Genomic DNA, 23,668 nt, shown 5'->3' on the forward strand with positions numbered 1-23,668 from the left:
TAAATTGACAGTTTAAGATCAGAATCATTCTTTTCTGAACTCTTAAAACAAGTAGATTTTGTTTTGAATTTTTGTGTTCTTACTGGACAAAAGAGGAAATAGACCATAAAATTTTTCAATACCTCTTCAAGCCATATAATTATTTTTCCCTTTTATATAACAGCAAATAGGATATCACATTAAGATGAGTAACTAAACCAATTCATTGTCCATACTGAGTCAGAGAGATTTTTCTAAAGTGCAAATCTGATTCCCTATTGTCATCAGAACGACATCTAAACTCTTCTTAATGGTTTCCTCATGATTATTTGGCCCTTGCTTCCTGGCCCCAACTCCTTCCCAACCTTACACCACCTCTCACTAGTCAGCATGCCCTCCTCCAATTTCAACTCAACTGACCTATTTTGAGTTTCTGAAACTCTCTGTGCTCTCCCTTCTCTTGGGGCCCTTACAGGTTATTCCTTCTGTCAGGAATTCCCTCACTAGGTGTTCTGCCTACCTACTCATTCCTTTTTCTTTTTTTCTTTCTTTCTTTCTTTCTTTTTCTTTCTTTTTTTTGATTAAATTGAAATATTTCAAATAGTGAAGCATACAAAGAAAGAAAGAAAATGGTATGACAGATGCCAACTTTATCTACAGCCCCAATTTAAAAAATATTAACGTTTTGCAATTTTAGTAACAGTTAATTTAAAATCAATTAATGGAGTCTGTGTTTAGATACAACTGAAGGAGATTTGCATCTCCTGCCCTTCTGCTTCCTTCCGTTGAAACAGGCACTCTCTCGTAAGCAGTGTATCATTCCCATGCACGTGTTTGTGCTTTCAGTATGTAGGTTTATGTCCATAAATGGTATATTTATAATTTGGTGTTCCAAAGTAGGGAGAATAAAACTGCCTGGTGAATAAAAATACAGAACATTTGTCAAATAAAAAGAGGTAAATGTCTCATAAAAGTATTTCCTTAAATTTCTTAATTTTTATGGGTGCCCATACACGGTAAAGAAGTAAAACACTAAGATCAGTAACAAGATAATGTAATCTTAACTTTAAATCAGAGCGTGGAGTGAAAAATCATAATGGATTTAAGTAGTATCAATACATAGATATGAAATTTTACCCAGTATTTAGGTCATAGATGTGATATGTTGCTGTGTAAGAGTATCTCCAAAGCTGTCGGAAAGAAGAGAGACAGAGACAAATTATGATTCTTAAAAAGCTTCCGTCAATAATGTATAATAACAAATGATTCAAGATTCAGAATTATAAAAGGACTATTTTCATAAAGCACTAGGAAGGATATGTTTCAATTCCAAAAGAGTCTTCATTTAAAGAGTTTTACTGTGGACTTTTGTGATGTTTGTCTAAGTTCCAGAACTAATCTCAGCAGTGATTCAACCCTCACTCCATAAAAAGCATATCCGAAGACATTTCTTAATATAAAAAGCTTTTCTTTGACACACTCTATCCTAAGAATTTTTCCTTCATGCTATACCTTGATTTGAAGTAAAACCCCCATGATCTCCCTGGCCATAAGGATTACCCCAAACCTGTGTAGTTCATTACAATGATACCCTCTAAAATTAGATAAAGAGAATTTTATTCAACACAGAGTTTTGTTACAACATGTTTGCCTTTCTTAAAATATAACACTTTTTAAGAATAATAGAAATTGAAAAAGAAATAGAAGCTCCATAGTTTATAATTCCTCCTGAAAAAATCTGCTCTTTTTCTCATTAAGGGTATTTGTTCTGTGGTTAGTGAATAATACAAATATTATTTTGGATTTTGTTTCTTAAAAGAGCTTTCAAACTCTTGGCAAAGAAACTCCAACTGGTTAAAACATGTCTTCTTGAAGACTGGTAGTGACCAGGACCCGGTCTACTGGAAAATAATCAGCAGACTGAACAACTTGGGAGGGGGGCAAGATTAACTATTCATTCTGTATTATATCTCACATAGGATATGAAAAATGGCAGTAAAAAGGTTCTCTCTCTAAAGGTAATCACAAGAAGTTTCATTTGATAATAAATTCTTTTGCCTTCTTGCAAAATTATCTCGAAGTTGTGTAAGTAGAAAAAATAAGATCATCAACTTCCCTCTATAACTTCATTCAAGAAGGGGAAACGAAGTAAAGGTAAATGGTCTGATTTGGTGGGATATTCCTACCCCAGTTTTTTGAAGCCACAGATTTAAACCCTAGTGTACCGCTGACCATATATTATCCAACTTGAGCAAGTGAGTTAAATAAGCTACACCTCGATATTTCCATTTTCCATAACAATTAACTTTCACAAGGTTAAAATATGTGAAGATTAACTAACGACTTATGAAGTCAACTAGTTTTAGAAATAGAAGTGTAATTGTCCCATTTCTGATAAATATCAGTGCCCCCAAATGAAGTCCCCTACCCCAGAGGAAAGTAGTTTCTACCATTGGAGGATAGCCAGACAAGTGCACCAAATTCTGAATTATGCGTATGTGCTTCAGTTATGTTTTTTAGGCTCATCTAGAACTCACATTAACTTCTTGAATATTTAGAGATAAAAATATACTCTCACTTCCTCTTACTTTTATAAACCAAACTGTGGATTAGTAGAAGATATAAGCGGATATACCCAAATTAAATAGTCAATACCTTTGAATAATCACTTTCTAGATAGGCAAATTGCCGATCAGGTGACAAGCCATAATTTGAAGCATTCACACTTTTCTGAAATCATAAATAAGTCAATTAGAATATAGAAGAAAAACCAGAGCCATGTAAATGTGAAGTATTAAAAGGATATCGCATAATTGACATACTCTTACGTACATATACTGTCTATGCAATTAAAAAAACGTTTACATGGTACTTACTGTATACAAACAAATTTATTAAACACTATGAGAGGAAGATGTGATACATGGAATATACTTTGTGATTTCAGGAAGCTTAATATGTTAAACTTGAAAATAAGTAGCGTATTGCAAATTAGAAAGTTCTATTGAAGAAATACAAATATAGCATTGCGAAAGCATTTGAAAAAGAGTTGATTAAATCAAATTCAGAGGATCATTGGTTGCATGAGGAAGAGAGTATCATCTGAGCTTGACTTTAAAACATTAGCAGGCTTTTGAGGGTGGAGAAAGTGGGAAGAGCCTAGGAGCATAGAGCAGCAGAAGCCTACATTTCATAGTTCTTGTTTGTCCAGCATGTATTCCAGGTTAGGTGCCGTCCTCCCACATTCAAATGTTACACTACTTACCTCTTCTAGAAACCCAGACTGGTATTATTCTTCCTACTCTTCAGAGAGAGAAAATGAGGCACACCGTGGCTGGTGTGGTATGGAACCTTATTTAACTTTCCATAGCTAAGAAGTGACAGAACCTGGATTTGAGCCTCAGTTTGCCTGTTATAAGGAATGATTTCTCAACTCTTCTCTCTTACTACACTTTTTTCCCAGAGAAGGAAAGATGCTGGGTGATTGAGAGGAGGCAAAGGCAGTAGTATAGTGTGACTAGAAGAGAGAACTGGAGAATTCAGTGGGGGATGGATCCGAGAAGGCTAGGTCAAGTGCTGAGAGTTTGGATTCTGTTCCTTGGTCATTGAGTAGGTGGCAAAGGTTTGAGGAGGAAGATGATGCTGGATACATACCATGGTGTTATTACTCAAAATGGTATATGATTCTCCTGTTTCAATATTGTAATATACTATATCATTATCTGTAGATTGATGAAGGTATTCTTGTCCTTTAAACAAGAAGGAAAACAAACTTGAAATGATCCCCCTTAGTAGGAAATGCATTTATAAGAAAGAGAAACCTCCCTTATTTCACAGATGTGCTTTGCTTTTCTTCCCTGTCCGGGACATTGCTTCGTCAGACTTAAAATAATTAGCTGACAGTGGAAGGGAGGAAAGGATGCTCTTTTCTATTTTCCACAAAAATGCCACATTTGCTAGTAGGCTGCCCTATTGTGACCAGTTCAGGGTGCTGGGGAATAAAATTGGGTTTTCTCTGTGATACAACAAAGAGGATAAACTGGTGTGTTTAAAAACTGGTGTTAAAATGGTGTATTTGTTTTGAACTAAAAATACATTATATTTGGGTTGTGTTTGATTTAGTTTAAAACTCTTTTGATGTGCATTTTATTTTCTAAAGAGAAAAACGAAAATATTTAAATGTGTTTAGTCCCACTTTAGATACAAACTATAATACCATAAATAATTTAGTTGACCTTACTATTTGTTTGGACTTATTTGACAATATCCTATTCTGAAAACGTATATGCAAATATCAATTCTATGGCCTATGAAGGATTTTTTTTTTGTGGCCAGGATGGGATTTGTCCATTTCTCAGATTATCTAGATTAACAATGGAATTTCTCTGTTGGTAAAATTCTTATGGCCTCTCCTAAATAGGTGCATATTCAGAAGAGTCATACAATACTCTCAGATTGTTCTAGCAATGTACTCTCAACTTTCACTTTTTTACTGAAAATCCAACTGGCATCATTACTATTCGGCAAATGGTTCTGTCAAAGGTGCTTTGGTGGCCATTTGACTTATCTAAGTAAGTGCTTTTTTTTTCTATTTCAATTGATATGGCCTCTGTTACCATTGAGATGTATTGGCACGAAAAATAAAAACAAAAACACGTATTTTCAAAAACCTCAAAAGGTAAAGAAACAATCCACTTACCTGAAATCCAGTTTGGAAAAAATGTCTTATAGGAAAATGTCCCATTTAAAATATCCTTCAATGTGAGTGTTCTTGTTGTACTTCCTTCAGAGTCATGAACTTTAGGGGAGATGGAAACAGTATTACTAAAAAGATGATTAATAACGCAAATAAATCCTGAGCCTGTCTCTCATCTGTCCTGTCTCCTGTAATGAAAACACTGCCATTGCTAAACTTTTCACCCCTGTTAAGAGTTGTGAGTGTCATCGCCTTGGTAGAGAGGCTAATCAAGGCCTAGAGAGACAGTCGGCTTGCCAGAAGGAGTATGATGGGCACTCAGGAAGGCCATGATGGGTTGTAGGAACCCTCTTCAGGAAGCACAGGGTTGTCAGAGGTCTTTTATAAAAGATAAGATGACCTGGGGCATCTGGGTAGCTCAGACGTTAAGCTTCCTAGTTCAGCCCAGGTCATGATCTCACAGTTTGTGGGTTTGAGCCCCTTCTAGGGCTCTGACAGCTTGAAGCTTGTAGCCTGCTTCAGATTCTGGGTCTCCTTCTTGCTCTCTGCCCCTCCCCCACTCGCGCTCCATCTGTCTCTCTCAAAAATAAACATTAAAAAAATATTAGAAAAAAATTTTTTTAATTCTAGAAGTAGAGGATTTCCATATAAAACCTCACTTAAGGTAGCTGACAAACCACAAGGGCGACAGAGCGTGAGTGGGGGAGGGGCAGAGAGAGAGAAGGAGACACAGAATCCAAAGCAGGCTTCAGGCTCCCAGCTGTCAGCACAGAACCCAATGCGGGGCTTGAACACATGAACTGGGAGATCATGGCCTGAGCTGAAGCCGGATGCTTAACCAACTGTCCCACCCCGGAGCCCCCCCCCCCCCAAATATATTTTTAAAAGATGAGGTGACCTTCCAACAACCCTAAACCTTGCAAAGCTGGGATTGCAGACCTAGCTTAAAAACTCGTCCTTTGTGTGCCTGGGTGGGGCTCGATGGGTTAAGCGTCTGACTCTCGGTTTCAGCTCAGGTCACGATCTCACAGTTGGTGGGTTCAAGCCCCCGCATGGGGCTCTGTGCTGACAGTGCAAAATCTGCTTGGGACTCTCTCTTTCCCTCTCTTTCTGCCCCTCCCCTGCTCATGTGAGAAAAGCCCTCTCTCTCTTTCTCAACATAAATAAATAAACTTTAAAAAAAAAACCCACACCTTATCTTTTAAGCAGTTCTTTGTACTTCGTCATAGATGCTTGGCTTGGATTACTACTGGTTTGTCAAGGACATATTTTAGCATTCCATTTCGTCAGAAGAGATCAGCCAAAATCCTTACCTTCAGACATCTCAAGAGAGAATGTATCAATGAAAGTAGATAATTTCTTATCCTGACTGGGATTTTTATAAAGAGAAAGTGGGACAGGGAAAAAAAAAAAGAACCGAAACCACATGATCTATACAAATGATCTTAAAATTTGCAGAAGTAGAGGATTTCCATGTAAAACCTCACCTAAGGTAGCTGACAGACCACAGGCAAGTTTCACCTACATTTGAATCTTCCAAAACAATTGTGTTTTTCAAACACGACTCTATTCTCAGAACACATTCATTACAGAGCTCCTCAACAGTCAGATACGCCAGATGGATAGTATGGCAACCATCTTCCAGTCCTCCTTCATATCCATATTGCCATTCTCCATCCCTCCCACCCTACCCCTTCTCCAGGCCATCACTTACAGAACCAAAACTTAGAAAAATGTCCTCTACCTTGAATAGCATTTGTGAATCTGGTATTTGCCCATGTAAAAATAAAACTGTCGAAGATGAGAGCTATAACTTTATCCTCCTGCTAAACTGTCTCATAGCTTTCCATAACTCTTAGGATAAAGACCAAAAATGTTAGTCTGAACTGTAGGCCCTGGATGGTCTGGGATGGCCCTCCAGTCCCTTCTTGCCTCTCTGTCATTTCTTTTTAGATTCCAAACATACTGGGCTTTCTCATTTCTTTCTCTGGGGCTTCTGCACTTCTTTCCACCTTCTCCCCTCCCATATCTTCTAGTCATGCTTGAATGCTTAATATAACGGCTACTTCCTCTGGGAAGACCCTTCTGACCCTCTGGTTTAGATCTGGTTCCCTTGTTATACATTACCATAGACCATGTTCTTTTGCATGAAAGCATTTGTCTTGATTTGTAATCATGTATGTATTTGAGTATTTTATTATTAATTCTCCACCTTCTACCATATTCTCAGTCACAATAAGTTCAGGGACCATGTGTAGTTTTGCTCACCATCACATCCTTTGTATCTAGAATACAATAGGCATTTCATAAATGCTTGTTCAATGGATGAATACCTTAAATGAAGAATGGATGGATGGACAGATGGATGGATGGATGGATGGATGGAAAGATGGATGGATGGATGAGACCTATGTCCTCTTTTTTTACAGAATCATTCTACTACTAATTTCCGGTATGGCTTTGGTAAGTCAATCTCTGGCATCATAGCTTACTCACCTGAAATATTATGAAGGACTGTACTAGAAAATGATAATACTTCCAGCACTTCCACACTAGCTTTTGAAATTTGAGAATCAACATGGTCTATAACCTTGTAATTACATAAATGTACTACATAAATGTGATAAGAGTTAATTGACCAATTGGATAATATCATCTTATGTTATTTTAACTGATTCACACTGATGTATGTATGCTCCATATGCTTAATTAGGACACTGAATTCTTTTATTAATTTACTAAAAATTATTCTGGTGGCTATAAGAACAACAGGTGGCTGGTGAACCCTTTTGCAAGTAGACCCTAAATAATAACACTAAGTTATTCGGTTTTTTAAAATATTCATCTTCTTAAATTCTCCTTGAATTCTAAGCCAGATAGTTATTCATAATAAAAGGTCTTCTATTTAATTAAATGCTCTTGTGTAAGATATATACCACTGATTTTTATAATTCCTATTCAATGAATAAAAGACCATTTTACTACAATAACATTAGAATACTTGCTAAGTATTTTAAATAAATTTTACTTAACTCTTCTAAAAGCAAATTACAATCTGTTTCTAATATAGTCAAGGGGAAATTCTAATACTATTTGCAGTGGAAATTACTTTCCTTTTTGAGATGCATTTAATTTTGTCTACACAATCCTGAACCTATAGATGAAGAAATTTTCAATTCAGTGAATCCCTTTATTGTGAATACCAAAAAAAGCCCTAGATAATTGCTTTGTAAAAAACTTTTTTTGATATTAATTCAATAAATAAATATAACATTGGTGGTTTATTTATTTACTTTTTTGTCTAGCATAAGTAATGCTTTGACTTTGATGACTTACATAATAGATTTTCCTATTTAAATATCCTTGCATATAATTTTCCTTACTTGCAATTATGCTTAATGGAGAAATTCATAGCTACAGTTAATTTTCATTTCTGTAGAAGGTTGAATTAAGTGAGCTAATTGAAATGAAACATTGAGCTCTATGCTTGGAACATGGTAATCAGTGAATAAATGTTAGCTTTTGCTATTAACTTATCTGTATTCTTTAAATATTTTTTCCTTTTTTTAAAATTTGGGAATAGTTGACACACAATGTTACATTAGTTTCAGGTGTACAACATAGTGATTCAACAAGTTTATACAGTCATTATGCTATGTTCTCCACAAGCATAGCTACCATCTGTCCTGTTACATCGCTATTACAATATCACTGACTATGTTCCTTATGCTGTGCCTTTTATCCCCGTGACTTATCCATTCTCTAACTGGAAGCCTGTATCTCCCACTCCCTTTCACCCATTTTGCCCAACCAAATAAATATTCTTGATCAGTGTTTTCCAAACTAATTTGACCACTGGCACCGTTTTTGTTTTGTTTTATTTTTGAATATCTACTAAAACCACAGATGGGAAATGCAGTTTCAGATTAGACCATTAGTATATAATTAATGTTCACTTTTATTTTGATATAATAAAATTCATCAGTTGTGTTTGGAACATTTTGGTCATCTTACAGCTTTACAACTGAAATATCACAATTGTGATCGTAAATGCAGTTAGTACTAATATCACATACATGGATAAATAAAGTTTATAAAAAACAAGAATTTCAAGTTATTTTTAAAATACCTACCCATTTTCCTTTTCATATCCTTAACAATCATACTGATCCTTGTCAGATTTTTCAAAAAGATTTTAAGGATTAGTTATTTACTCTTTTAGAACCTCTAATTTAGATTATTCAGGAAAGTTACATGAAAGTGTATTTCATACTACTCCCTAGTTAGTCATTTTTTTAAATGGGTGCATAGTAGCTATAAATGCCAACAATCTATATAGAGAACTTAGCATATGTCCTATTATGACTCAAAATATCTGAAAAGCAATTTTAAACATGTATTAATTAGATTGCTAATTAGTATAGTGATAATAAGCCCCACCAGCACCCAAGAAGTGATGAGTGGATGCACAAAAAACATATCCAGAGAAGCCAGCTATGTTGGTGTGGAAATAAGGTTCATGGCACAGATTTAGGGCAGGCCACTGCTCTTAACCTTACGTGTGGTGTAGCCAGAGCTCAGAAGGTGTGATTATGCCAGAGTCAGGCTGGGCTCAGAGGAGTACCAAATCAAATGGGAAGAATTTAAATTAGGCATTCTTTTCTTTCTGCTGAAAATGGCCACATGTTCATAAATGCAGTGGAGTAATATATCTGTTCTGAGAAGTTGCATTAGGTCACATAATATGAGTTATGAAACATGAAGTTTACTCAGAATTTCCAATCCAAGCTTTGGTTGTTTGTACATCTAGAAAGACCATAAACATAGTTATGTTTTACTACACTACCAGTGTTAACCCCTGTATCAGCTACCAGCAAAAATGATCTTCCACTGGGTTCTATGAAACTGTCATTAGCTAACTGCTATCTCAGTACTTACCTAAATTTATTGTACACATACCCTTTTCATCTCTATATTTATGTGAATTGGATAAGGTGTGGGTGTTTACCCATGAGAGTAGGGTCTGTATTTGATTTTTCTCATGCATATATGCCCAGTAGCCAGGACTACTTGGCATAGAGTGGGAGCACGATAAATAACTGTTGAATTAAAAAATAAATCAACTAAACAGATTTTATGTTAACTTATTTTTGTCAATTCTCCCTCAAAGATTTGCATGTCCTTACTCTTTACTCTCCTGTCCATGTTGTGAATTTCATGTATACACTCTTCTACCTGGACATATCTTCATTTACAGAATGCATAAAAGTTTAGTCCTTGGAGTCCCTGGGAGTGCTTTTTGAAAAACAGATTCCTAGTCCTTGTCTCAAACCTACTGATTTAGAATCTCTAGGCCCTGGGGCCCTGGTAGCTTTTATTTTTACCAAGCACCCCAAGTTGGTGCTTCTTCAAGGAATCCAAATTTAGTGATTTCGTTGAATCTACTTGATTCAATGTACTCCTGGGCCTATCAGTGGACTTGCTCTTTGCCTATAAATTCCTGGTCTGCATCACAATCCATACCTCATAGATAAAGACACTCTACAACTAAGTGTTGATCGTGGATTTCAAAAGGTTGATGGTTTCTCTTAATGTTTATGCCCCTGTGCAATCCTCCTGCTCATTATCTGTTGAGGCTGTGTCTACATGGACTCCTCTTTAGGTACATTCCCTCTGCTGATCCTTGAAGAATGGAGAAAAGGCAAGGGATGTGTGTGTGTGTGCTGATTCTGCCCCAGATTAGATTAAAGGAAGATTGCAGGGAAAGCATGGGAGTCATTGTTTTCTAGTGGTTTGAGTGTGTGTGTGTGTGTGTGTGCACGCACACGTGTGTGTGTGTGTAAATCAGTATAAAGTGCAACTCTGTGGCATCAATCACACTAAACAATTTCTAGTCACTTGAAAAATATTCCACTATAGTTACTGTATGAATAAATAGAATTTCATGCACTTTTCCAAATAACATTTTAATTTTGAAATATAACCTTTTGATTATTTTGGAAGTTTAGTTTTGGCATCCATAATTCTTAAACTTTAAATTGTTGAACAGAAGCACAAATGAATTCTGAAAGCATATCTCTCTTCTATACATAGCTGACACTCACTTGATTAACACCTAATTCCTGATAGTGCCCTTAAATTCAATTTGGCCCGTCTTTAGCACAAGTTACTCATACACTGCTTAAACACTCTAATTAACCATACTTCAATTATCTTCATTTTCAACCTATTAAAGCAAAGCTGAAAATTACTTCAATTACAAATCCAAGAAATTACAATTCATAGAAATGATTCACAAGTAATGATTCACTATTTTCTTAATTCTTTCTTAAAACTTTGTGTATTCTTTATCAGGATTCTATTTCTGCTCTTTAATTTTCCAGTCCTGAAAAACTGAGAGTAAGTGTTGGAGCAGAGACATCTGATGTTAGCTGCAATATTCATCATCAACTAAATGAGAAAATACGGTTTATTAAATGGGAACACAAATGGCTAGTAGGTCATTTTGCTCTCACTTTTGAACTTGACTTGGAAGCAATGCTTATGAGCCACCTCAGGGAAAGTGACCCGAGACCCCACACACACCACACCGGTGCTTCTGTGGGGTCTGCAGAGATGCTGTCTGTGAGGCAGCGTCACCTCCAACCATCACACCAGGTCATGCATGTTTCTGGAGTGAACACCGCAAGGGTTAGGGTAGGAAGTATTAGGGTACGAAGTATACTTTTCACAAACTAACATTATATTTGAGCAAAGGCTTACAACTCCGGAAAAAAAATAGGTCTGAGGCAGCCTTAGACGAGTAATAATTTACTAGGTTCTTATAAGTACTAAGTACACTACACGCATTGGTCCCATTAAATATTCACAGCAACTCTCGGGTGTAAGTACTATTATCAACACTATGTTACAGATTAGGAAATGGAAATTAGAGAGATAAAGTAACTTGCCTAATACAGAGCAGAGATGGAGTTTAAATCCAGCTCTATCTGATCTTAGAGGCTCGCATCTTATTACTATACTGTGATTTAAAGTGAGAGCACACGTTAAAACAACCACAGAACAAAACAAACACAAAAATAAGGTCAAGAAGCAAGCCACACAAGAGCGTAGAATAATTACACCTGAAAACATAGGTGAAGAGAAAACGAAGCAATTTGAGCTTCGTCAAAGCAGAGGTCGCAAGAAACCTTTTAATGTCTCACTGAAGAATGTAGTAGTTCGCAGTTCTGAAAGCAATTTTCCACAATTTTCTCTATAAATAACACTAAACAACGTAAGTCAAAGGAATTGTCAGTTTTTCAAGTCCGTTTGTGTATTATGTCATTATTGTGCCATGTTATTATAATTAGGGCATTTTTTTCCATGATCTCTAAAGCTTTGAAGATCAGAGGACATGGTCAACATAATGCATGAGAACAGGAACAGTAAATGCCATTTGGGTGACCTTGAAGGTAAAAGCATACCTTGTCTATTTTTGAAGGCTCACTCAGTCTACGTTTCCAGCTCATCTGCCTCTAATATCTGGTTTAGATTCTGGAGTGGCTCCTATTGGTATTCCTTGGGGTCTGAGGAGAGCCACTTTCCTCAGCCATTTCATTGTAGGATTTCTATTACACATGGTTGGCCTGACTCACCTCCACCACCATTGCCACACCTGACCCCCCCCCCCGCCTTGGATTTGTTCTTTAGATTCCAGACCTGTATATTAAACCTTATCCTCGGGGTGCCTGGGGGCTCAGTCAGTTAAGCATCTGTCTCTTGGTTTTGGCTCAGGTCATGATCTCACGGTTTGTGGGTTCGAGCCCCATGTGGGGCTCTGTGTTGACAGTGAAGAGCCTCCTTGGGATTCTCTCTCTTTCCCTCTGTCTCGGCCCTTCCCCTGTTCATGTGTGTACATGCACACACACACACTCTTTCTCTCTCTCTCTCAAAATAAATAAATAAACTTAAAAAAAAAAAGCCCTCCTTCTTAACATCTCCACTCACACATCTCTCAGGCATTTCAAAATCAGTATGTTACAAGCTAAGAATAAAAGAATTCCACGCTGCCCCTCCAGACTCCTCCAAGTAATGGCACTACCATCCATGTAGTTCCTCAATTCAAATACCTGGGAGTTATCCTTGACTTCTCTCCTCCCCCTCTTCCTTTTTCCAGCACCGAAACCTGACAACCCTGTCTCCAAAATCTCTCTCTACTGTGTCTGCTTTTCTCTATTTCTAGACCAATGGCTTCAAGACCAAGCCATTTCTCACTAGGTAGATTATAACGGACACTTAATTGCTCTACCTGCAACTTCATTCCTGGTATTTAATTCAGATTTTGATTTACATTTTTCTAATGACTAATGATGTTGAGCATCTCTTCATGTATTTATTGGTCATTTGCATACCCTTTTTTTTTTTGGATGAGGGATATGTCTATCTTTTGTCTATGTTTAAATTGGTTTATTTGCCTTTTTATTATTGACTTTTAAGAGTTCTTTATTTGTTTTGGATTCAAATCAGATATATGATTTGCAAATATTTTCCCCATCTTGTGGGTAGTCTTTTCACTTTCTTGATGGTATCCTTTGTAAGCCCAAAGCATTAAATTTCAACGAAGTTCATGTACTTAGCCTTTTGTTGCTTGTTATCTATGAAACCATTGACTAATTCAAGAACATGAAGATTTATTCCTATGTTTTGTTTTAAGACTTACATAGTTTTAGCTCTTACATTTAAGTCTCTGATCTATTGTGAGTTAAGTTTTACATATAGTGAGAGGTAAGAAGTCCAATATCTGTTTTTAATGTGGACATCCTGTTCTCCCAACACCATTTGTTGAAGCATTTTCCCCATTAAATTGTTATGGCACCCTTGCAAAAAAATCAATGAATCCTATATATAAGGCTTTAATTTTGGACTTGAAATTGTATTCCATTGATCTATATGTGCGTCCTTATGCAGGCAGCACACTGTTATGACTATGTAAGTTTTGTACTAAGTTTTGAAATAAGGAAGTGTGATTCCTCCAACTTTGTTCTTTTTCAAGATAACTATTCTGGGTCCTTTGCATTTCCATATGAATTTTAGTTTTCAGCTTGTCAATTTCTGCAAGTTATCTGGGATTTGGATAAGAATTACTTTTAATCTGTAGATAAATTTAGTGAGTATTGCCATCTTAAAAATATTTAGTTTTCTGATCTATATAAAGTTTATGTAGGATGTCTTTCCATTTATTTAGATCTTTTTGTACTGTTTATGGCTAATGTATGTTTATTGCTAATGTACAATTGATTTTTCACACTGATCTTGTGTCTTGCAACTTTTCTAAAGTTGTTATTATTTTCTAAAGTTGCAACTTTTCTAAGTTGTTTGAATAATTTTCTTTTGGTGAATTCCTTGAGATTTTCTATAAACCATATTATATCATCTGCAAATAGAGATAATTTTATTTCTTCCTTTCCAGTCTGGATCCTTTTTATTTCTTCTCCTTACCTAATTGCCCTGGTTACAACCATCAAAAAATATGGAACAGAAGTGGTGAGAGAAGACATGCTGTGTTGTTCTTGATCTTAGGGGGGAAGCACTGAATCTTATAGCACTGTGATGTTAGCTGTGAATGTTTTGTAGATGACCCTGATCAGATAGAGGAAATTCCTCCTATCTTTAGTCTGCTTAGTGCTTTTACAATGAAAGAGTGTTAGATTTCCTTAAATTTTTCCTGTGTCCATTGAGATAATCACGTGGTTTTGGTCTTTTTTTTCCATTAATACAGTTTATTATAGTAATTGATTTTTGGATGTTAAACCAACATTCTTGGGATAAATTCCTCTTGGTAATGCTATATAATCCTTCAAACATAACTGAATTTGGTTTCCTAGTATTTTGTTGAGGATTTTTTTTATCTATATTCCTGAGAGATATTAGTCTGTAACTTTTTTTCTTGTGACATCTTTCTATGGGTTTTGGTGTCATGCTAATACCGGCCTGTGGAATGAATTGAGAGGCATTCTTTTCTATTTTTGGAAAAGTTTGTGAAAGATTGGTAATAATTCTTCTTTAAATGTTTGGTAGCATTTGCCAGTGAAGCCATCTGGGCCTGGGGTTTTCTTTGTTGGAAGTTTTAAAATCACTAAGTCAATCTCTTTAGTTCTTATAGTTCTATTCAGATTTCCACTTAATCTTGAGTAAATTTGGGGAGTTTGTATCTTTCTAGAAATTTTTCCATTTTATATATGTTGCCTGATTTTTTGGCATACAGTCTTTTCATCCTGTTACTTTAAAGATTCTATCACATCAAGGGTGCCTGTGTGGCTCAGTCGGTTGAGTGTCCGACTTCAGCTCAGGTCATGATCTCCCAGTCTGTGGGTTCAGGGCCGCGTCGGGCTCTGTGCTGACAGCTCAGAGCCTGGAGTTGCTTCGGACTCTGTGTGTCCCTCTCTCTCTGCCTCTCCCCTGCTTGTGCTCTCTCTCTCTCTCAAAATAAATAAATAAACAAATAAATAGACATTAATTTTTTTTAAATTTTACATATTCTATTACATCTGTTTTTCTACCAAGTATAAAATCATAACCTATATGAAAAAATTTAATTTAGATACTAAGCAATCATATTCTTTTTATGATTAATAGGAATACAGGTTAATAAGAGTTGTCAGTTATTCTGTTTTTACTACATAATTTTTGTTAATTCACAAAGATACTGAAATGAAAAATAAGTTCTTTGCTTTGCATATAAATAGGGAATAAATTTATTTATTTATTTATTTATTTATTTATTTAACATTTATTTATTTTTGAGACAGAGAGAGAGCATGAACGGGGGAGGGTCAGAGAGAGGGAGACACAGAATCTGAAACAGGCTCCAGGCTCTGAGCTGTCAGCACAGAGCCCGTCGCAGGGCTCGAACTCACTGACTGCTAGATCATGACCTGAGCCGAAGTTGGCCGGTTAACCGACTGAGCCACCCAGGCGCCCTGTGGGAATAAGTTTTAAACAAAAGATTGGCTCGTGTTTGATTATCCTATGGAAAATCATTTCAATTTGTGCCTACTGTGCTCATTATTACAATATATTTTAAGACTCAGTTTGACTGTCTCTGGTTCTTAAAAACTTTTATCCCCAAATACACAAACTTGATTTGAGCTTTAGAGATTTTTTTTCAAGTATATCTGTGACTAGAAGTTCTTGTGTAAGTTGTAACACAATTCCCTTTGGAAATCAGAGACAGGTAAACTCCTCTGCATGATGGGACTCATCCAAACACGGATTATTTTCTATATTATTTAAAATTTGGCAAAACTCTTTGAAAGTTTGCCAAGAATCATCTTCTGTGATTTAAAAATCCAAGTGTAAATTACAGAAATATAATCTGCAAAGTTGATTTGTTTATGCTCAACTCAAAAGCTCTTTCATGTCCATGAACTTTCTGAACCTTTTCCTCAATCCTTCAGACTTGCCCATATTTCCTCCAAAAGAACAGTGAAAAAATAAGCTTAAAACTCTTAGATGTTTGAGGGAGTCTGTTTCACAGTTCTGAATGTTGATACTGGGAAAATTTCAAGCCCTAAAAACATATTCACATCTCCTTTGAAGATGATTTCGTCTCACATGTATCTGATTTTACAAACAGTGATGACGGAGGTTATAGTAGTAGTAATAGTAATATTACCAACTGTGGATTTTTGCCTAAAATGCAGACATCCTAAATTATATTTCTTGCAAAATACTGATTTCGGTTCTTTCCAAATTGTCTATGGCTTCAGATATCTTCTGAAATGAATTATATAAGGCATTACCTAGCTAAGGAAGCAATCACTGTAGATTTTATATAGGTGTGTGTATAACTGTAAACATATGTGTATATACATATTTTCCTGTGCTAACTGGTTTACACAATTTGACCTCACAGCTATCATTCTCTTTTTGATTTCTTGAACTTCTTAAACACTTTCCTGCTTCAGGGACTTTGTGCCTGCATTTCCCTCTGCATTGAGGATTTATCCCTGGCTTGAGGATTGTAACCCCCCTGTCCTTAAGGTCGCAGCTCAGTTGTCATCTCCGAGGAGGCTCATTGATGACCTTCTTTACAGACCAGATTGTGTCCCCCAAAATTCAAAGACTGAAGCTCTAACCTTTGATGTGATTGTATTTGGAGACAGTGCCCTTAAAGAGGTACATAATTAAGGTTACATAAAATCATAATGGTGGAGCCCTAATCCAATATAACTGGTGTCCTTATAAGAAGAGGAAGAGACACCAGGAGTGTGTGTGCATAGAGAAAAGGCCATGTGAGGACACAGCCATCTACAAGCGAAGAAGGGAAGCTTCCAAAAAAACCAAACCTGTCTGCACCTTGATCCTGCACTTCCAGCCGCCAGAACTGTGACAAAATAAAGTTTTGTTTTTTAAGCCACCCAGCCTGTGGTATTTTGTTATGGCAGTCCTAGATGTCAATACAACCCTCACTCTACTTGTTCTAGGTAACATTTTTAAGAAATTGAACTATCTTCGGTATTTATTTGCTTATCATCAGACTGCTCTTTCTTAAGGATGGAGATCTTGTCATCCATGCCCTAGACTAGTGGCAGTTATTCGGAAGGTGTTTAACAAATAATCGTTGGACAAATAATTGACATGTCAGGGAGCCACAGTGGACTGGATGTTGTGGATATTGGATAACTCTAGGCTGCTAATCTCAGGTTTTTCATATTTAGTAGACTGTTATTTGTAAAAATTTTTTAGGTTTATTTATTTATTTTGTGAGAGAAACAGAGGACGAGCAGAGGAGGGGCAGAGAGAGAAGGAGAGAGAGAATCCCAAGAAGGCTCTGTATTGTTAGCTCAAAGCCCAATGTGGGGCTCGAACTCAAACCATGAGATCATGACCTGAGCTGAAACCAAGAGTCAGAGACTTAGCTGACTGAGCCACCCTGGAACCCCGTAGATTGCTAGTTTTAATCCTAGGAGGAATCATATGCCTCATTCAGTCCAAGGGTTAAAAATCCAACTGTTTTCAGAAGTCGGGCAGATATTGTAAATGAATATGGTGTCCTGTGCACAATAAAATGGGAAGTTGTATGGTCTTTGGCAGACTGGAGAATGCATTGCCCATCTAAAGAGAGCACCTACTTTTCAACTAACGGTTACCATGGGCCCAATGTTGCCAGATCTAATATTTAAAGTGGAGTAAAAAATCTAAGATTTTTATGTGAAATCTTCTGATTCTTAAAAATTGGCAACTAATACAAATTTGTATGAAACACTGCCAACCCCAAAACAACAAAAAGGGGCAAAATGTTTAAAGGTAGACAGAGGATTTCAGGGACATCTGAGGCTGGACTTCCAATGGTTCTCCTTCCACTGAGAGATCCTGGAGGCCCTGCCCAGGAGAACTTTCAACTTCTCCACACTGCATTCTCCCTCTCTTTTCCTTTTCTTCAGTTTTATTCTGCACCTCCCTTTCCAATTTCCTTTATCTTCTTCCTTTTTTCTTCTTGCTTTTGCGCCAATGCTGCTAGTGTCCTATGTGAGTGCGTTGTGCACAAAAGTTTCTGAAAAATACTTGTTTTTCGTTCAAGGAGGTGAGGGATAAGAACAGGGATGGTACCCAGGGGTAAAGACTCCCTACTCTCAGAACGGAGAACACTGTTGAAATTGGAATACATCAACGGCCTACTTGCCATGTATGTTAGGATGAAGAACACAATAAAATTCTGGCTGTCACTATTTTAGTAGCTACTCTATATTACAATCATAAACAAAAAATAATAGCTAATACTTGTGGAGAATTTGCTCATTATCATGTGGGGAATTCTACATGCAGTAGAAGTTTAGGGGAGGGGCAGTGCATGCCCACCTCTCCTTTCACACACAATTTATACAAATCAGGTCCAGGAATTCTGAGAGTGTAAATTATGAGGCAAGGAAGGCCATATAGAATTTACTTTTGAAATTCTAGGGGCGCCTGGGTGGCTCAGTCGGTTAAGCGGCCGACTTCAGCTCAGGTCATGATCTCGCAGTCCGTGAGTTCGGGCCCCGCGTCGGGCTCTGTGCTGACAGCCCAGAGCCTGGAGCCTGTTTCAGATTCTGTGTCTCCCTCTCTCTGACCCTCCCCTGTTCATGCTCTGTCTCTCCCTGTCTCAAAAATAAATAAAACATTAAAAAAAAAAAGAAATTCTGGAACTTCTATCACTTTCCAATTCTAGTGTTTTTTTTTTTGTGGGTTTGTGTTTATCTCTTGAAATCTCTTGTAACAAGATCTGTGCATTTGTCTTTGGGGTTGGCGAAAACAGGGGGAAGGTTAGTTTCATTCTTGGCCTCATTGCATCTTCACAAGAGAAGTGGAGCGATGCTTGGGAAGAAGAGAGAAAAAGAATAGTCAGGAGACTAGAAAGGGCATCGCTGAAAGGAGAGTCAGCTGAGGCCAAGGGGGATAGCCTTGGGCTAAGGGATAGAAAACCCTATGAATTTCCCATTTGGTGAAAATAAAAATGGGAAATTTTGGAAGTATCCAAAAATGTTGTCCCTTGTTTTTATTATTATGTGAGTAATGTAAATGGATCTTTTCATTTCACTACTACATTTTCTATTTTTCCTAAAATCCTGCCTAATTCCTCCACAGCTCTTTTAGAACTGAGGCTGGTGTTCCTGGGACCTTCTCCCTGTGTGGAAAAGCCCATCTCTCTCCTTCTGTCACTGAGACCTGGTGGGGATTGGCAGAAATCTCCACTGGTGGTGATGACTATGCATCCACAGTGGGTTTTAACCTTGCATTTAAGAAGGAAATCTAGACCACTGCATCTTTGTTTCCCCAGTAACTGGCACAATGATGGGCAGGTCATTGGTGGGACTCAATTCGGTAATTAATAAATAAGCAAGCCAATGTTTCTTAAGTGGGTGTTTAAGTTTCTCAAAGGAAGACTGTTCTTATACTGGCACAGAAACCCTGGGCTAAGAATACGAGGGCACTTGAGGCCAATGTGAGGTAATGGTATTTCTGAGGAAGTGTGAGAAGGCTAACTGGAAGCTTACTTGGCATTGAATTCTCTGTTCCTCCTTCCCTTCTCCTCCTGCCTTATTACCTTAGATGCTATTCTGACCAGGCACCGGACAGATGTGAGAGCGAAGTTCTGGATCTGAGATGATTAAGGAGTGAGGTGAGAAGACAGGAGGGAGGTCAGAAGGATGTGCTTAGAATCAGGGCTGCCTATACACTGACTTGAGGGAAGGAAAACTTCAAACCTGTTCCTGTTCAGAAAAGTAAGGCAACGAATAGTCCCATGTACAAGTTATTGAAGTGGCAATTCTGAGAAGTGCTTCAGCCAACTTAGAATAGAAAAAGAATGGTATCATGGATATAAAAGATACAGTTCTCGGCTTTTTTTTTTGGTGATTTTTCTGTTGCTCGAGGAGTAATAAAATTTTATCTAAAGTTTAATTTGATTATTTCACTCTTTCAAGAAATTACTTTGCTCGGAGACTAATCTTGTTGGTTGAAATGGACAACTATGTTACAAATGATAGGACTTCAATATATACGTAGATTATAACATATATTTATGTGTGTAATATACATATCTAACCTTGGGAAGAAGGTAAGGATTGAGATCGTATACAACTACACAAATGTCTATGTGTTGTATACTTTTTATAAATGTATAACCATAGTATGTTTGTTATTAAAAATTATGGGTTAAACTGCAAAGTGCCAATGCAATCCAATCTTGCTTGTGGACATGGCGGCAAGCTCAGAAGAATATCTACACACTTTTTGTTCTCAGAACATTAATTTTGGGGCGAGCAAAGTGTTGATTTCAAGTACTGGTGAGTTTCTCTCAAAATAAGGAGTTAATTTTGAACGGATTAGCATTCAACAGGTCACTTAGACCTAATCCACCATCTGACAATTAATAGTTTGAGGGAAATATGGCCCAAAACCTTTGAAGTGAGACACTCATCTGAAAACAATTTTAATTTGAAAAAACATATGAAAAATATGGATGGGCACACACATCTCAGCAGCCTAAGAATAATCAGTGCCAGAAGATAGCAGGAATAAGGACTAAAGATTAACACTGAAGATCTAAGAACACTGCTTTCATCTTGTTGACTAACTTCTTCATTTTATAATTCTGTGAAAATCCCAGTAACATTATGAATTTTTCAAAATATTTTTCTACATTTTGTTTTTTTAAAGCAACAGATCATTTTTTTAGCTAAAGGCTTACCGCTGGTCTGCATTTATTGTCAGTTAACCTGTAACCAAAAATGTTTCCCATCTTAGCTATCATAAGCTTTTAATATTTATTAGTACAAACTTTTCTCCTTTCCCGAGATCCCAACGCTCAAGACCTGTTATTGTTGTGATATTTTTCCTATTTTAGAATTTGAGCTTCTCTTCATCAACTGTTTCATAAAAACTTATTCCCCTAATATCACTGGATTATTTGTAGACAGTCTTAATTTAAATTCAGACTAGTCCCAATATCAGTTCACACTATCTTCCAACTTACAGCAAATTGAGATCAATGTTAATCTTTTAAAAGGATCAATTTATCACTAGACATAATGCTCACTTGATGATAGTCTTCTAATCTGATTTTTCATTGCTACTGCATCCAGAGCAACAATTTCACCTTTTCTATACAGCTATTCCTGCGATATCTATTTTCCACTGCCTTCTTAAATTTTTAGAACGATTCGTAATACAAAACCCCATAGGCTCTGTTTTGACTTTTCCATTCTTACTTTATTTTCCATAAGCGAATCCGATAATGAAAAGCAATGTTAGTTAAAAATATTTTCTCTAAAGGCCTGTCCAAACTTGTAACTTAGCATATATTGTTGGCGGGTGTGTGGGGGGAGTGATACGGAATAGTGCTTAGGCTTTTCTATTGCTGAAGTAATACTGGAAATCCCTTCCTACTTGTGCCTTAAATTCCTCAGTATTTCTGGTTGCTCAACAACATCTCTGTGAGCCTCTATGTCTTCTTAGAAATAACAGACTTACTTTGGGAAATAGACACTTAGGAAATGTTCGATCACTTGCGACCATGCATTAGTGCACTTTCCAAGCTATCCTAAGCAGAGAGAGAGCAAAACAGAGAAAATTCTTACCTCTTGAAGGACGTAAGACAATGCACATCACCAGCAAAGCAAGAACAGCAGAGGTGGCAATTCCAAATACAATTTTTAACCATATCTACATAAAATAAAGAAAATTGACAGATGCACAGTTTCTGCTAGGAAGTAGAAATGGCAAGATTTTGTTTACACCTTAATCCTATTTCTCCCTCCCCACAAAGCTTTTGATTGTTTTCCACTGATCTGGCTATAATTGCTGGAATTCTTCCAGCTCGGCCAGAATAAATGTTTCTGCAATATAGTCAGAATAATCTCTCCCTCCCAACCCACTCCAGGAAGTGCATACTTATGTATAAATCTTTACCTTCTAAACAATAGAAAACTCTGATCAAACTCAACCCAGCTAGTCCTCATTCTTTAGCAATACCTGAGGCTGCATATACTAACCTTCATTTTTCCAGATGTTTTTGAAAGTTAGCTGACTTCACAGCGTGGGTCACTGGATCTGTGAAAACCGTTGAAAAGCAGCAAGTCTGTCTTCAGAGTTGGAAGCTGAAGCTAGGACAAGGTTTTTTTTTTTTTTTTTTTTTTTTTCTTTCCACGGACTTTTGAATACCGTGCCAAATTTCAAAAGATTTCTGTAAAATTAGAAACAGATTTTGGGGGCGTTCTTGGCCTTAAAATGAACTGTGAGTGGCTCAAGGGAGGTTTTATAGCCTTCTCATCCTTGTAAATTCTACACCAACATCTGCTTACGTTGACATACAGAGGTTTTAGTTTTATTATTTTTTTTTTTTAACAAGTTTGGGTTTATGTTTCATTTTCTTCTAGAAATCGCTCATGGATCACTTTGGCAAGTATAACCTTTTAATTTGCAACCGAAATAATTTAAAATAGTAGAACTTCTAGGTACATACAATATATATATATATGTCTATTTTTTTTTTTTTTTTTGCAGAGAAAGAAAATTAAAGCCATATAAGATTTTATGAGACATACACCACATAACTGCACATTTTTCTTCCCCTGGGAGATTATGAGGTACTTGCGGACAGAAATGTTTTTCTTTCAGCACAATTTCTTTGTCCATATAGCACCATATGCACTTTCAGTAAATACAGAAGTTTAAAAATTCAACTGTCTAAACCCACGACTGCTTTACTTTAAAGAAATAAAATGCCATCTGGTGAAATTTAGTATGGGTTAGGTGTGTATGCACAGGCCAGAAAGATGGAAAGATCAGTGAGAATAATTTACCAGCAGACCTTTGGAAGAATGGAAATGGCTTTGCAAAAGTGATATTTCTGCTCCTATCTCAGAATATATTCTGAGAGAAAAGACCATTTAGTAATTATAAAGCCTCTAAAACAAATAAAAAAGCATTTGAAAATAGAAGTAAGTCTTAAGTACAATTTCCTTTTGGCTAAATCCATGTAATTCCAAAGCAACTGGTCAATTCAACAGACCAGAAAGATGGTTGACTGAATATTTAAAAAATGCATGCATACAACAGTTTCTTGGAGTTTTCTGGCTGGCTCAGTGCAGTTCACTTGGATAGATTCTGTGGTTCCACGTAAACACAGTTGTTAACCTACTGTGTCTTTTTTTTTTCCACCAACGATTTTCTTTTCTGGAAGTTTATAATATTCTCAACCTGACTCAAACAACCTTCATGGTGACATTTCATGGGTTGTTCATGAAAGATAATGAGGAAACTATACTGAAATCTGTTGCTGTTTGCTTTAGTCAGCTGGCCTGACTACCATGGGAGGCTCTCTCCAGCAAACAGCAGGACAGTGGCTTGTGAACTTCCTTTCAGACATTCTCCAGACATCCCTCCCTGGATTCCAGTCTTATGAAAATTCTGTTGAGGAAAATGAGTCATTCAGCACTTACTGGCAGAGAGATGTAGCCACCCGGATTC

At 36.8% G+C, this 23,668-nt stretch overlaps 1 protein-coding gene across 2 annotated transcripts in view; it reads right to left on the reverse strand.

The window, feature by feature from the left end:
- LOC122481387 (fibroblast activation protein alpha) overlaps window positions 1-22,505 on the reverse strand; it is a 74,012-nt gene extending 51,507 nt beyond the window's left edge. The window contains exons 1-6 of one of the 2 annotated variants that reach the window (XM_043576903.1): window positions 22,192-22,505; window positions 21,778-21,862; window positions 4,679-4,777; window positions 3,634-3,728; window positions 2,635-2,709; window positions 1,117-1,169 (exon numbers count right to left, since the gene is read on the reverse strand). In XM_043576903.1, the coding sequence (XP_043432838.1) occupies window positions 1,117-1,169; window positions 2,635-2,709; window positions 3,634-3,728; window positions 4,679-4,777; window positions 21,778-21,862; window positions 22,192-22,197 (413 nt within the window). In that variant the 5' untranslated portion in view covers window positions 22,198-22,505. Of the gene's footprint in view, window positions 1-1,116; window positions 1,170-2,634; window positions 2,710-3,633; window positions 3,729-4,678; window positions 4,778-21,777; window positions 21,863-22,191 lie in introns of those variants that run through there. The other variant, XM_043576904.1, reaches the window with a different exon arrangement.
- Window positions 22,506-23,668: the final 1,163 nt, after the last annotated feature.

Source organism: Prionailurus bengalensis, chromosome C1 (assembly GCF_016509475.1).
Source record: "Prionailurus bengalensis isolate Pbe53 chromosome C1, Fcat_Pben_1.1_paternal_pri, whole genome shotgun sequence".
Taxonomy (NCBI): domain Eukaryota; kingdom Metazoa; phylum Chordata; class Mammalia; order Carnivora; family Felidae; genus Prionailurus; species Prionailurus bengalensis.